Source organism: Balaenoptera borealis, assembly GCF_965194805.1.
Source record: "Balaenoptera borealis genome assembly, chromosome: 4".
Classification (NCBI taxonomy): Eukaryota; Metazoa; Chordata; class Mammalia; order Artiodactyla; family Balaenopteridae; genus Balaenoptera; species Balaenoptera borealis.
The window spans coordinates 76,014,759-76,030,590 of NC_138861.1; the positions used below are offsets into that span (position 1 = coordinate 76,014,759).

Consider the following 15,832-nt stretch of genomic DNA (forward strand, 5'->3'; position numbering starts at 1 on the left):
TAACCAAACAGGCATCTTTCCCATGCGCTGTAAAAATAACGTCTTAGGGCTTCCCTTGTGGCGCAGTGGTTGAGAATCTGCCTGCTAATGCAGGGGACACGGGTTCGAGCCCTGGTCTGGGAAGATCCCACATGCCACGGAGCAACTAGGCCCGTGAGCCACAACTACTGAGCCTGTGCGTCTGGAGCCTGTGCTCCGCAACAAGAGAGGCCACAATAGTGAGAGGCCCGCGCACCGCAATGAAGAGTGGCCCCCGCTTGCCGCAACTAGAGGAAGCCCTCACACAGAAACGAAGACCCAACACAGCCAAATAAATAAATAAATAAATAATAATTAAAAAAAAAAAATAACTTCTTATTTCTTAAAATCACAGGTTTTAAAAATAATCAAACTTTCCTTAATTCCAAAGAGCATCCTTTTTCAAAAGCCTTAATAAAAACTACGCAATAGCTAAATGCCAACTGGTGTTGAGTTAGATGATCTCTGAAATACAAAAATCTGGGTATCTTCCAGCTATCAAAATATTCTACATAATGCCACATTAATAACAAGGTCCAAAGTCAGCTGGTACTTTCCTCCTCAGATTGTGAATAGTTTGAGAAGGTATTAAAATTAAATAGCTGAGGAGGAAGTCAATTCATAGATCAATAGTAAATCAAGGAGTGAATAACTGTGTGCTAATCTTTTCAGTGTAACTAAGGCTTCCCAATGAGTTTCTCTTGGAAGGAACACTTTGTGCAATTATGAAACTTTGGGATGTCCTGATGTCAGTAGGTTTAAAGACTGTCCCCAGGACCATCTGAATGCCCATCCCTGGTAGACACACCCAGCTGGAGGTGGTCATGGACCCAACACATGGGATGGAGACTGTGAAATAAAGTATTCACAAGCAGCCGGCATTATTTTGAGGCTGGGGGAAACGATCTGAGAAGCTACCTGAGTGACATACTAAGTTGGACCAGTGAGAAGAGAGAAGTCTTCTTTTAGATCACAGGATGCTCCGACTCCCAGAAGAAAGCAAACAAGGGCCCGTACCTGCCCTCACTTTCAGGGTGAATTTCTTCGACAGCACGGACTTGCCCTTCTGGTTTGCCGAGCAGTGTAGACAGAGCCGATGATACTCGCGCTTCACGTTTCTGATTGTGATGCCGGCCTTGGGGTCAGCGACAAACGTCAAGTCCTTGGGAAGAGGTTTCCCCTCGCACCCCGTGAGGGAGTAATTGGTCACCTCTGGGTCTGTCAGAGGACAGCGGACCAGCGTGTCGTTGCCTTCCTTCCCGTACAAGGGAAGCTCAACCAGGAAAAGCTTCTCAGGATCTACAGCATATCAACAATCAGTAGTTTGAATGGCTGGTCATAGACACTGAAAACATTTTATAAAAATCTAAAATATTGCCGCTCATAACAACAATTCCTAGTGGCCCAAATGGCTGCTGACTTTATTCTTCGCAAACAAAAGTAGAATTTATCCGAATCATACTAATAAGGAAGAGTTAACACTTAGTAAACACTTTCCATGTGTCAGGCACTAAGCCTGGACCATTACACACTTCTCGTTCTCATTTAATCCTCAATACACCACTATGTGACAGGCGCTATCATTATCACCATTATATCGATAAAGTGAAGTTTCAAAAACAGTAACTCTCCTTAAGTGACACAGCCCAGGAATGGCAAGATAGAACTCAAAGCCAGGTCTGACTGATACCACAATTTGAACTCTTAAAGCTCTGGGAATATTTTACTGTAATAGTTACTTTTTTTCTACAGCAGGGAACACTCCAAAGAAACTGGGCCAAGAATAAGCCAGCCTGATGATATCTAATAGGATGGGAAAAAGTGGAATTATACCTTGTTCAGGACTTTCCCACCTACTGTCCAATCTGGAATTTGTTTTGATCTTATCTAATTGACACAACTTCTACTTTTGTGTGAGCCTTTATCACTTTTTTGAAAAGTGTCCAAATATACTTCCTTGTTGTACCAGTTTCCGAATTAATCATATATATATATTTTTAAAATCTATTTAACAAGTAAGAAGACCTATTTAGTTCAGAAAGGTGAAATAATTTCCCTCTGGTGATACAATAACTTGCCTCATTTGTCCCCAAGTGTGCTTGACTTCAAAGTCAAATATGTACTATACGCCTCCAAGACTAAGGGAGAAGCATGGGAAAGAGTCTATGAATTAAAAGAAGAACACAGAGGTTTACAGGGAGGCAAAATGACCACGATCTAGGAGCCATGTGAGGGTATTCAATGAGAGGAAAGGGAAAAAAATAAGAAATGTTTAAAAAGGGGACTAACCAGTGTTATCAGTACTCAAGATGTGCTAAGAAGAAAGGAATATGGGTCAGCCTGAAGCTTGTATGATAATCAGTAGTAACAGTGCAGAGTACATCAATGTGGAGAAGGAGCTGGAGGGGTCCAGATATTTTTCCTTATAAAGTGAGAGAATTACCAGCATCTCCATTGTTTGTAACAACACGGGTTTCAGAAAGTTCCTAAGAACAACCCGGTGAACACCCTGAGCACAGGGACATTCCACACAATTCTTTCTTCATTAAGATAAATTTCAATCAGCTTATAAGTAACAATAGAGTAAAATTAAGACTGAAAATGAACAAAACTGAATCATCATAAAATTGTCGTTTAGTGTTTTCATTCCTACAAAACCCTAACCCCTCCGCGTGGGCCTCTTTCCAGAGTTCCCAGTCTCCAGGATCTTCCAGCTTCTGAATAGAATCTAGAAAACTATCAGGAGGCCACACAGTATAAATAACATGTGGGTCTCACTCTATTCATATTCCTTGAAAGATATGTATAAATAGAACTTCTAGAAATCAAATAAATTGATATGAACACGGGGAGTTTATGAGTTTCAGAAATGCTATGGCAAATACTTGATTGTCCAAACCAGGATATTTGTGACTGAAAGGGGTACTCTTAATAATTATGCCAGGACACCAGGCATGGACTGGGAAAGCCTCCGGTCAACTGGGACCTCATATTAGCAAATACAAACCTCATTCTGTATACACAATATGCTGCCGCCTCTACTGTGTAAAGATAATACAGATACAGGGTTGGGCCAACAGATTACACTTAAAATGTTTTTTAATTGTCCTTTCCATCTGTAAATCGGGTGTCCCACAAAAATCAATGACATAATTGAAATATACTTATCATATAATTTTGATCAATTTTCAAAGAGTTTTCCAAAACAAATTATGCACCTCCCAGCCTTCCTAAGTTACTCTGCAAACAAATTATCTCATAATGGCTGAAATACGGTTCGAGGCTATAGCTGGTTAGTTTTCCACCTATTCTTTCTCAGTCACTTGAGTCATAGTTCCTACAGCAATGTCCCAATTTCCTTCATTGCTGTTTAAGACACATTACTTAAGCATCCGAACATCTTAAATCGGTAATAATTAAGTACAGTTCTAAGTTACTGGGGATGACTTCCCCCATCAAGAAAATCTGTGAGCTCTGTGAGACTGATTTGGCTAATGCAGCAGTTTCCCTATTTATTCAGCTGTCTACCCATCCTATTCATAAGCAGAATGATACTTCATTACCACCTGGAAATTACAGAGTACCTTCTTGAATGTCAAAGAACAGGACATGGTCGGCTCAACAATTATGGAACCATACCCGGAGGCTAGCTGTGGCTTTTCAACGCGTCTTCCTTTGCAGCTACCCACCCAGGAAAGAGTAAAAGATAAACTAAGGCGAGGCAGCGTCAGTTTCACGGCAACCTTCCGTACAGAGAACATGAGAGGCAATTTTACTAACCCTTGACAGAACTAGAATTTGCACAATTTTGTCTCCCTGATAACAATTACATAAGGAAGACAGAGCAGGCGATCTCATCCAAGTGTTGCCGTGAGGAACTGTGACTCTAGGGGTGGCTCAGATCCACAATCTAGGATAAATTTATTCGGTCCTCTTCCACAATACCATGCATGAGGTTGCAAGGACAACCCCAGGCCAGGTACAAACCCAGGACTAGAACTGAAACTATTTCTCCTCCTATAATGTGGGTATGTCTCTTAAGCTTTAAGTGCTTCAGTTTTTACATCAGCAAAAAGAGACTCCTCCCTTATCCCTGCCCCTAGCCCCCCAGGAAATCTCCTCCTGACAAGGATATTAAAAGCACAAACACAGATGAATCACTGCATTCATCACATGAGATGAGGTACAGAAATCCAACCATCACATTTTCCTTTTGTTTCTAAGAGGTCACAATTTTTTAAATGAATGAACTGACTTCTATTAAGAACCTAGGAAGGACACGGGGTGCTTAGCCAACTGAGTTATTTTTCTGGAATTTACTCCCTAAAAGTGGGTCAATTCATTTGAAGCTTTGATCTGTTTAGGCCTTTAGTTCCCTGAAGTGTTTTTACTAAGTGGGAGTATCTGGAATCTCAAGGCATTAAAATGCCGCCTTCCCAAAGGGCCTAATTTATTCTCAGGGTTTACTCACATCACCAGGACAAATGGGCTAAACCATATTGTAATCTCATTAGGAAGAGTATCACAGCCTTGCAGACCTTCAGCTGGAGTCATACCCAAAGCCACTATGTATCAAAAGACGGGGGAAACGAACAAAAAAAAATTTTTGTCTTATGCTTCCTAGACCCAGCCAGTAATATTTTATCCATGACTCAGCCATCTATATGTCATCCCTAATTAAGGACAGGATATAAAGTTCTCTAAGTATAGCATCAAAGAAAGCTGAGCATTTACCTCTAACAAACACATAAATGGAACCGCTCAAGCCGCCTTCATTGGTGCACGTGTAATTGCCTGTATTTGTGGCCTCTGCTTTCTTGGTGATCCATTCTGGGTATGTTTTCTCTCTCAATTGACCCAGAGTCTCAAAAGTCCACTTGACAAATCCTGGGTCGGTGCATAATAGCCTAATCTCATCGCCGACACTGACAATTAACTCTGATTTTGCTGGATGGATGGATGGTGGAGACAGTTCCCCTGGACTCACAGATGGTTGAGAAGAGCCTGCCAAGAAAAATGAAAATCGTGTTGAATGTGATCTTTTTCTTAGGCGAAATAAGGATTTCTTCCAATATTGATTTCCATCTTCTGTGTACTCGACAATAAAAATAGGACAAAGCTGCCCAGCTATTTATGGGGAGAGAGTTCTTTTTAAAGTTTCTCAAGTTCATCTAGAAAATTAAGTTATTTTCTGCAACCCTCAATTAATCCTGAGGGTCACCCTTGGTATGCAAGCCAAGACTTGCTGGATGCCATGGCCTTCTCTGGGTTAAACACACAGCGGGGTCAAGTTTCCACTCTGAACATGGGCCATTGCAATGACACTGACATGCTGACACCCAGTCTAGAAACAACAAAAACAAAATCTTGCACTATTAAAAAAAAAACTACTGGGCTGTCACTCTTTAAGCAAAATGTACATGATCATGATTAACTTGGCTTTTTCTTAAAACTTTGTGAATTCAGTTATTTCTATGCAATTCTCCTTATATGGTGATGGTCATCAAAAAAGGACTATCTGTAAGTTTCAAATAATAAGGCAGAAAATGAAAATCTTATTTTAATGGTCAGATCATGAGATTTCCTGGCCTACGTTGGGTTGCGGCCTGATCAACCTAATGCCTAGAGAGGTTTCCTACATAGGAAACTAGTTTAAAGATATAAACTATAGGCTCCGAATATGAAACTTGAACCTTAGAAAATTCACAGCAGCCAATTCATTCATTCATTTGTGTACGCATGCATCTGTAGCATGAAGGCAAGTATCTGTTCATTACTTGTGATCTACAAAAGCATTGTTAGGTGCTGGGAGAAAATCCACATAAATGGGACACACGGTCCTTACACTTCCAGAGCTTAAAGTACACAGTGTTCAATGTCAGAATAATGAAACAAAGATACAAGGTTTAGCTTTAGGCTAAAGAAAAAGAAGTGGGCTGGATTTTCACAGTATCAGAAGAGGAGAAAGAAAAGACAGACATGTACCAGAGATACATACCACGGAGACACTCATGCACAGTGAGATACCAGAGGTCAACTAGATGCAGGGAAACCAGTGAAAAGCTCTGGTCCTAAGGTAGGCAGAAGCCACAGAACCCACAGCAAGGATTTGAGACGAAAAGAGGAAGATCTGACACCGCCAGAGGAAGAGCACATTAGTGGCTAGAGTGCCATGAAAAATACAAAAGGTTGACTCACATATGACCTGGGTGAGACGGGCTGGGGCACCAGGAGAACAGAGCTCCCTGGGGGGCTTTCAGCCACTTCTGCAGGATCATGGGGGGAATGGTTCATGTGCCTGGGATTTGTGCCCCCTGCACACATACAAGGTCAGAGACAGAACTGACGTGGGTTATAAAGGAGGAGCAAAAGCCATCCAAGCCAGGTAGAGGAAGGGGTGGCAGCAGGAGTAGGCCATACCAGGAGCCTCTCCACAAGTTCAGGGCAGAGATGGAGATAGAAAGGGAGGGTCAGAAAGGGACAGGGACGGGAGAAGCAAGAGACCTGCTCCCAGGTGCTACCTGGGCGGTAGATGGACTCCTCACCTGACAACCCGAAATTCCGATGGTGGAGCAAGAGTTATACCTGTGAAGTTAAAAGACACGAACAAATAATCCAAGGAAAGGGTTTGTAGACAAAAGAGGAACACAACGAGTACCGATCTTACCAGCTAAGGGTGGGTAGGAAAGAGTCAAAAGACATTTCTGAAAATGAGACCACCAGAAAGGAAGGGGAGAGGCTAAAGAGGCAAGGCAGGCAACACACAAAAGGTTTCAAAGAGAAGGTGGGTGGGTCCCAGGGCAGAGGCTGAGCAAGGTCAAAGGGAATGAACCAAGCCTCCCCAGACTTGGTTAGAAAGACACCACAGGAAATCCAATTTCAATTGAGTGGGAATTTCTGTTGGCTTCAAGGTTAAAGGCTGCAAGTGTAGACCTCTTCTTAGAGAGCTGTGGCAGGAGAAAGCACAGAAGAAATAGATCTGTAGTCAAACAAGGTTAAAAGTTAAAAAAAAAAAAAAATAGGAGGCCTGCTGGCATTTGAAGATGGAAGAAACAGAATCCATGGAGAGGGACAGACCAAAGGTGCTCTAAAGAAGGGAAGAAGTTGCCCCTTGAAGGTGTGTATAAATGACCATTCCCAGTTCCACTTTGTTAACCCAGACAAATATTTCATCTGGGCACCTTCCAACCACGGCATCAATTGAAGCTCCATGATGTCATGCAAAGTACACGCCCAGATCAGAAGATGCTCAGCAGCCCTGATTCACAGAAGATTAACAGTAAGTTCAACCATAATCACCAAATGTTACTGAGCACCCAATATCAAAAAAAACAAACAACCCAATCCAAAACTGGGCAGAAGACCTAAATAGACGTTTCTCCAAAGAAGACATACAGATGGCCAAGAAGCATATGAATGGATGCTCAACATCACTAATCATTAGAGAAATGCAAATCAAAACCACAATGAGGAATCACCTCACACCAGTCAGAATGGCCATCATCAAAAAATCTACAAACAATACATGCCGGAGAGGGTGTGGAGAAAAGGGAACCCTCCTGCACTGCTGGCGGGAATGTAAATTGATACAGCCACTATGGAGAACAGTACGGAGGTTCCTTAAAAAGCTAAAAATAGAATTACCATATGACCCAGCAATCCCACTACCCGGCATATACCCCGAGAAAACCATAATTCAAAAAGAGTCATGTACCACAATGTTCATTGCAGCTCTATTTACAATAGCCAGGACATGGAAGCAACCTCAGTGTCCATTGACAGATGAATGGATAAAGAAGATGTAGCACATATATATATAATGGAATATTACTCAGCCATGAAAAGAAACAAAATTGAGTTATTTGTAGTGAGGTGGACAGACCTAGAGTCTGTCATACAGGGTGAAGTAAGTCAGAAAGAGAAGAACAAATATCGTATGCTAATAACACATATATATGGAATCTAAAAAAAAAAAAAAAAGATTCTGAAGAACCTAGGGGCAGGACACGAAGAAAGACGCAGACATAGAGAATGGACTTGAGGACACGGGGAGGGGGAAGGGTAAGCTGGGATGAAGTGAGAGTGGCATGGACTTATATACACTACCAAATGTAAAATAGATAGCTAGTGGGAAGCAGCCGCATAGCACAGGGAGATCAGCTCGGTGCTTTGTGACCACTTAGAGGGGTGGGATAGGGAGGGTGGAAGGGAGATGCAAGAGAGAGGAGATATGGGGATATATGTACACGTTTAGCTGATTCACTTTGTTATACAGCAGAAACAAACACAACACTGTAAAGCAATTATACTCCAATAAAGATGTTTAAAAAAAAAAATGTTACTGAGCACCAACAATATGAGAAGTGCTATGGACGAGACTGTGAGCCCACTAGGCTGAGTATCTAAATGAAGGAGCCAGAATGTGGGAATGAAGTGGTTAGGATTATTTTTAAAGTCATACAGTGCATTAAATAATGAAAATGGGCACAGCGGTAAATGGAGACGCTATTATTTCAATTATTTATCCCCTTTAAAAAAGGAATACTTCCGGGAATTCCCTGGCAGTCCAGTGGTTAAGACTTGGTGCTTTCCCTGCTGTGGGCCTGGGTTCAATCCCTGGTCGGGGAACTAAGATCCCACAAGCCACGTGGCACGGCCAAAAAAAAAAAAAGGAGTACTTCCTAGTCCATATGAGCGACGTTGACAGTAAACTGATTGCAAAAATTCTCAAGGATTTATATTGCAATATATTTCAATCAATTCAATCTTCTCATGAGTGGGTCTTAAGGGCATATGCAGATACTACAACCTGGCTGAATAAATACTGTTGACTTCTGGAGACCTGCCACCCCAACGTAGGCAAGGCTTGGCTGTGTGACCTAAGGCAGGCCACTCGAGCTTTCTGTGCCCAAGTTTCCACATCTGGAAAATGATGATAGAAATACCCTCATTTCACAGAGTTCTAATGCAAATCAAATGCGATAAATACACACAAGGAGCTTAACACAGGACTGGGCAGTTTGTAATAAATGCTAGTTATTACAGTGAAGCAATAAAGCATCCTAGGTAAGAGCTCTCATTTTTTTTGAGGTCTCTAAAATTTTTTTGAATTTATTTTATTGAAGTATAGTTGATTTACAATGTTGTGTTAATTTCTGCTATAAGTGATTCAGTTATACACATATATATTCTTTCTCATATTCTTTTCCATTATGGTTTATCACAGGATGTTGAAATTACAGTTCCCTGTGCTATATGGTAGGACCTTGTTGTTTATCCATCCTATATATAATAGGCTGCATCTGCTAATCCCAAACTCCCACTCCATCCCTTCCCCTTGGCAACCACAAGTCTGTTCTCTATGCCTGTGAGTCTGTTTTTGTTTCGTAGATGAGTTCATTTGTGTCATATTTTAGATTCCACATACAAGTGATATCATATGGTATTTGCCTTTCTCGTTCTGACTTACTTCAGTTAGTATGATAATCTCTAGAGATAAGACTGTACAGATTTGCATCCTGGCTCTGCCACTTACTAAGTGTGTGATCCTTAGGCAAGTTACCAATCATCTCTGCCTCGGTTTCCTCATCTTGAAAGTAGGGACAGTAACAGCACCTGTTCATAAAGCTGTTATGTAAAGCACTCAGAATTGTGCTCAGGCACATAGAAAACACATAATAAATACGAGACACAATTATTCTAAAAACAGAATCTCTTATCTTCCCTCCAATCAGTTCTGACTTACTTCCTATGGATGTGAATGGGTCCATCATTTCCCAAGCAGATTTCTGCCTGACTTCGCCCTCCTTGGCAGTAAAATCATAGCAATCTTTCCGCAGAGCCTCTGCCACACATCCTTGTATGCCTTTCCACTCCTGCTGTCCCACCCCAGACTAGCCATTTACAGTGTCATGGAGAGAACATCCTCTCCTGAAAAATCTCCATGCCTCCAGCCTCCACTCACCCCACCCCCAAATCATCCAACCTCATAACCCTGAGACCCATCAGCCTAAAACACCACTTTTTCAACAACCCCACTCCCAGCCTCAAAACCCCTAACAGAGGAAGCAGCAGCTAACACTGACATCACGTGCGGCTTACAAAGCATTTTCACGGGATTAATTTCTAGCTGTTTCCTCTGGACCCAACCTGCCTCTCCAGTCAGACAGACCCTTAGGCTAAGGACGCTGCAAACACGCTTCAGTCCTTGCTATGCCCATCTCTCTGCCCATGTCCCCAGGGCACAGCTACTCCACCAATTCACCTCTTTGTCATACGGAAAGCCCTGTCTTCACGGCTGTTGTTCCCTAACCACTCCAGGTCGTGATCACCTGTCCCCACTAAATCCCTCTAACATGTTCAGCCCCATCACCCATTTGACTTCTACTGCTGTTACCACAGTGGTCTACATCTATATCTTACCTTCTCTACCTACTGCAAGGTCTTAGGGCCCTCAGGGTAAGGATCCTAAATTGTACTTTTTTCCCTAGCATAGTCATAAAAAAGATTCCCTTCAATCCCTGAACATATAAAAGATTGGAGGAAGGGCAGGTTCCAAAACACCCAGCTCCTGTAACAGATGCTAACAGTCTTCCGACCAATCCCCAAAAGAGCACAACTGTCTATTCCGTTGCTCCACTAAGAAAAGGGAATGGCTTAATTCATCCATTAAAACTACTATGGATACCTCCAAATTTGATATCATTAGTTTGCACTTTACTTCTAGAGTTTTAAAAAATAAATTTTTTAAATATTCCCCACCAGAAACATTCAGGGTTTTATTTTCAAAATAAATGATAAGTTCAACCCTCAAACTCATACTATAAAATGAAAATAGAGCTTATATCAGAGTGGGGCTGTGGATATTATTCTCTTGTCTCCAAACTATAATGCTCTCACAAGAAAAAAAAAACAAACTAGAGATTCCTGTTAAAACATATATATATGTGTGTGTATACGTATATATACAAACACAGACATATATACACACATACTTTTATTATATTTAAAAAGCAATACCAATAATTTATTCCAACTGACCTTTGAAATTGCTCTGGAATCACACATTTTGAAATATATCAGGTACATAGCAAGTTCTCAACAAACGTTTGTTGAATTGGGTTTTATCTATATCAGGACCCTTTGCATTTGAACATATACTTCCCTAATTATGTTTGGCCAATAAAAATATCAAGAGTTGCTTTCTGTTTCCTGAACACATGTTAATTAATGAGCCCCCCAAAAAATGATAGATGGCAAAACCCACCATTCTGGGGACCAAGTACTATAATGAATCATGGCTCTGGGCTAGGAACTCCAGGACCTATTCAGCAAATACTTATCCCAGGTACCTTGCTAAGTGCTGGACCTAGGAAACAGTCCTTGCTCTCAAGAAGCACAAATAAGGAGGAAAAGGGCACTTATGAACAGTCAACAATGCAAGATTTTAACAATAGTTCAAGATAAATACCAACATACCCTCTGTAACCTCTTTCTAGTGTAAAATTCAACCATATCCAAAAGAATTGAAATCAGGATGCAAACAGATACTTGCACACCAACGTTCATAGCTGCATTATTCACAATAGCCAGAAGGTGGAAAAACCCAGTTGTCCATCGACAGATGAATGGATAAACAAAATGTGGTATATACATAAAACAAAATATTATTCAGCCATAAAAAGGAATGAAATTCTGACATATGCTACAACATGGATGAACTTTGAAAACATTATGTTAAGTGAAATAAGCCAGACACAAAAGGATAAATACTGTATGATTACACTTATATGAGGTATCAAGAATAGGCAAATTCATAGAGACAGAAAGTAGAATAGAGGTTACCAAGGGCTAGGGAGAGGGAGGAATGGAGGGTTATTGTTTAATGGGTTTCTGTCCGGGATGATTAAAAAAAAAGTCCTGGAAATGGATATGGTGATGGTTGCACAACATTGTGAATGTACTCTAATGGCACTGAATTAGACACTTTTAAATGGTATGCTTTATATTATGTATATTTTACCACAATTTTTTTTAAAAACTAAAGTTTTTTAAAAATCAGTAATTCTTCAAGGCACGGGGGAAGCCTCAAATTTTCTCAGCTACCTGGGCTCTTTCTTATCTGACCACTCTGACCTCTAGTAGTAGCCTCTGTGGGCCCCCCAAGTTTATCTTAAATCACAGCGTTAAAAAATTAATCACTGTTATTATTTTTATTTGTTCCACACAGCTGTGTTTGAGGGCTTGAACACCAGCTCTCTTTCTTCCCAGCTCTCTACTACCTTATACAGAGTAGTCATGCATGGCAGAAGCCTCTTTTAGCGCTCTGGGCTGAATAAGCTAGAAATTTTAAACCACACTGACTACTGCCCAAGAGACTTGAACGCTCAAGGCTACTAGAGTTCTTCTCCTGTACATCTTTGCTCTTCTCCTCACACTATCTGAGTCCTTTGGTTTTATTCTCAAACCTGTTTATGGAAGTTGGACTTGATACTATATTATATGTAAGTACATGTTATGAAAATTGATGAAATATGAGCATGTGTGAGTGTGTGTGTGTGTGTGTTTGGGGAAAGCTGTTGATTCTCTGATAACTAAGCAACACTCTATAAGGTGGCTCAACTGAAAAAACCCTACAGGTTCTTCAAGTTAAATGTGGGTGAAACATTAGAAGATTGGGGGAGGGTCTCCACTTCACAAACACGGGGGCGGGGGGGGGGGGGAGTCTGCATTCTGACTGTCTCACAGGCACTACGTTTAAAGAAACTGAAATTAGAAACTGCAGGCCTTATATTGTGGGTGTGGTGTATGGGGAAGACAGCAGCTCAGACTGCCTGAGAACTCCCATCAGTCAACCCAAACTCAAAGTCAACCCAAACTCAAAGAAAAAGTTCTGTTTCTCCATCAAAAAGAACAAAGCCGTCCATCTTTCTTTTCTTAAGTGAAATAAACCATTCAAGGTAGACCTGTATTTTTTGTGATCTGTGGCTTAAAAGACTCGAGTCCAGAGTGGGCTTCTACAGTACAAGCTTCTTAATGACCTGTGTAAGTCGGGGCGACTGGCTTGAGCACAGGTTGCTCCCCAACCACCTTCAGTAGTGGTTGGACCATGTCAACTGTTAATCAATCTGGATTCTCAACTTGTCCTCCTAAGGTCTTTATACCCTTCACAAATGTCTAAAGCTGCAAAGACTGAATTTATAGCTGGGGTTAAAAGTAAGGAAGTCATTTCAAAACCTTCTCCTCTTTGGACACAAATATAAGGAACCAGGCGAAATAATGGCAGGGAAGAAAACCCACATAGAGAGGCCTATTCTAGTTTTGGGGAAGTAGAGCTGTGAATAAGGCAAAGCTCAAACCTCCACTGTAGTTCAGCTCCTCTCTGGTTCACATACTGTTCAACCACAATTCGTAATAAAAGGGCTAATGATTTGTATATCCTACTGTTTCTGACACACTTTTATATTCCCATAGGAGTAAACTGGATAAAAATCAAGATGGAAGGATCGTAGTAATTGCCCACAACACCCATGAGGCTTTTGAAAACAAGTAGATGATACTGCAAATAGAATAAAGCTGGGGTTGGGGGTATGAACTCAGTGAAAACCACACAAGTCCTTAAAAATGCTCTTGCCCAGCGACAGGGAGAGTGTGAATCCACTCCAGATCCCCACGCAAATTGGAGGAAGCCACGCCATGGAGGATCCAGCATGGCCCCCATTCCACTGTGGTGAGGCCACGCCACCAGAACCATTAAGACATCTTTCATGTCAACATGCATCTATTGCATAATTATTACCATGGTAGTGAACCAGATGCTGATGAGGAACTCAGCCTTGTGTAGGAGACAAATCTAATACAAATGAAACAAAAATACTGAGAGGTCACAAACAGGTCCCAAGACTCAAAGGAAGCAGCTATCATTCTGCCCAAAAGGATCACGAAAAGCTCCAGGGGGAGGGGCCTTGAGAGCTAAGCCAGGAAGTCTTTGTCTGTGTGTTTGCATGTGCCCGTGTCTGTGTGTGTATTCGAGGAAAAGCTCATCCTATGAGGATCCCATCCCACCCACCCCCACCCCCCAAACTGTGAGCTCTCAGAATCCAAAGCCAGGTCTGTAGCCATCACTAGCCTCAAAGGGCTCACAGGGCATCAGGAATACAGCATGTGCTCACTAAGTGCACAGCGAAGGAATGACTACGTATAGGAAATGCAGAGGTGCAGGATATGGGAAGATAATCTGAGACATCATCTTACAGAGCAGTGCTTTCCTCATCTAGGGTGTTTGCTAACAGTCTTTTTGAAGGTCAATTTCACTCAGTGACAAATAACAGTAAACATCCTTTTATATTATAATACATAGCATAAAATAGAAAGAAAAAAATCAAACGCATTTTTTTCAGGGGGAAAACATGAGCTTTCAAAGAAACTGAACTGCCTCACGACTACATACTCACAAACACACCACCCAAATCCCGACCATCTCCAACCTTTAAAAGCACCTCCACGGACAAGTTTGAGAACAGTCCTAAATGGATCACTTGAATTCCAATTCACAATTGAACACTTTCCAAAGGATTTTCTGGGTAAGAGAAAAGCTCAGATATATCTTTAATCTTATAACATAGAGATTTAAAGTACTCAACTGAATAGAACTCACTGCTAAAATCTACTCAGGTGTAGACATGAGATAAACAATAGGTAATTGACACAGTCTCCTCACCATCCTTTAAGTCTCTCACTGTAATACCCCTATGTTCGGGGCCTGAAAAAAACAATTCCTTGGTACAATGCAAATTTGTATTTAGCTTCTAAAAATAAAATTCCTCTCTGCATGCCAGGTCTTGGTACTACATTAGGTCCAGGATATTTAGTGATTATACAAAATCTGTTTCCATATTCGAGACAGCTTAGGGTTTCAAGCAGTGGCAACAGACCATTATAAAATGATCAGCCATTTGAAAGTCAGTTTAAAATCACAAAATATCAATAACAAAGACATCCTGCAGCACAGTCTTTTTTTTAAAAAAGCAGCTCCTTAAGCATATTTCAATGTTGGTGTAAAGATTATGAACTAATTGACAGAAGGGAACCGAAGGACAGAGAAAGAAAAACTGGAGCGATAGTCATTAGTGGCAGAGAGGGGGCTCAGTAACAAAGCCAGCACTTCAGAAACGTGTCTTCACGGATGCAATGGTAATTAAGCTCCTACCATTTGGCCTGGGTCGGGCTGAGGACCAGGAATACAGAGCAGGGCATGACAGCCCAGCGGGGAAGCTGAACTCACACGCATAGTGACCATACAATGAAGCAAGAGCAGACAAAAAGGGCAACAGAGTGTGTGGGCAAGAAGAGGGGTCAAGGGACTTCCCTGGTGGTGCAGTAGTTAAGAATCCCCCTGCCAATGCAGGGGACATGGGTTGGAGCCCTGGTCCGGGAAGATCCCACATGCCATGGAGAAACTAAGCCCGTGCGCCACAACTACTGAGCTTGCGCTCTAGAGCCCACGAGCCACAACTACTGAACCCACGAGCCACAACTACTTAGCCCTTGTGCCACAACTACTGAAGCCCACGTGCCTAGAGCCCGTGCTCTGAAACAAGAGAAGCCACCGCAATGAGAAGCCCGCGCACCGCAACAAAGAGTAGTCCCCGCTCACCTCAATTAGAGAAAGCCTGCGTGCAGCAACGAAGACCCAACGCAGCCAAAAATAAATAAATTAAAAAAAAAAAAAAAAAGAGGGGTCAGAAAGGATTCCTAGAGCTCAGATTAAAAAATGGGTGTGGGGGCTTCCCTGGTGGCGCAGTGGTTGGGAGTC

At 41.7% G+C, this 15,832-nt stretch overlaps 1 protein-coding gene across 4 annotated transcripts in view; it reads right to left on the reverse strand.

The window, feature by feature from the left end:
- KIT (KIT proto-oncogene, receptor tyrosine kinase) overlaps window positions 1-15,832 on the reverse strand; it is an 84,793-nt gene that overhangs the window by 43,097 nt on the left and 25,864 nt on the right. For all 4 annotated transcript variants that reach the window (XM_082390125.1, XM_082390123.1, XM_082390124.1 and 1 more), the window contains exons 2-3: window positions 4,753-5,022; window positions 1,036-1,317 (exon numbers count right to left, since the gene is read on the reverse strand). In XM_082390125.1, the coding sequence (XP_082246251.1) occupies window positions 1,036-1,317; window positions 4,753-5,022 (552 nt within the window). The remainder of the gene's footprint in view (window positions 1-1,035; window positions 1,318-4,752; window positions 5,023-15,832) is intronic.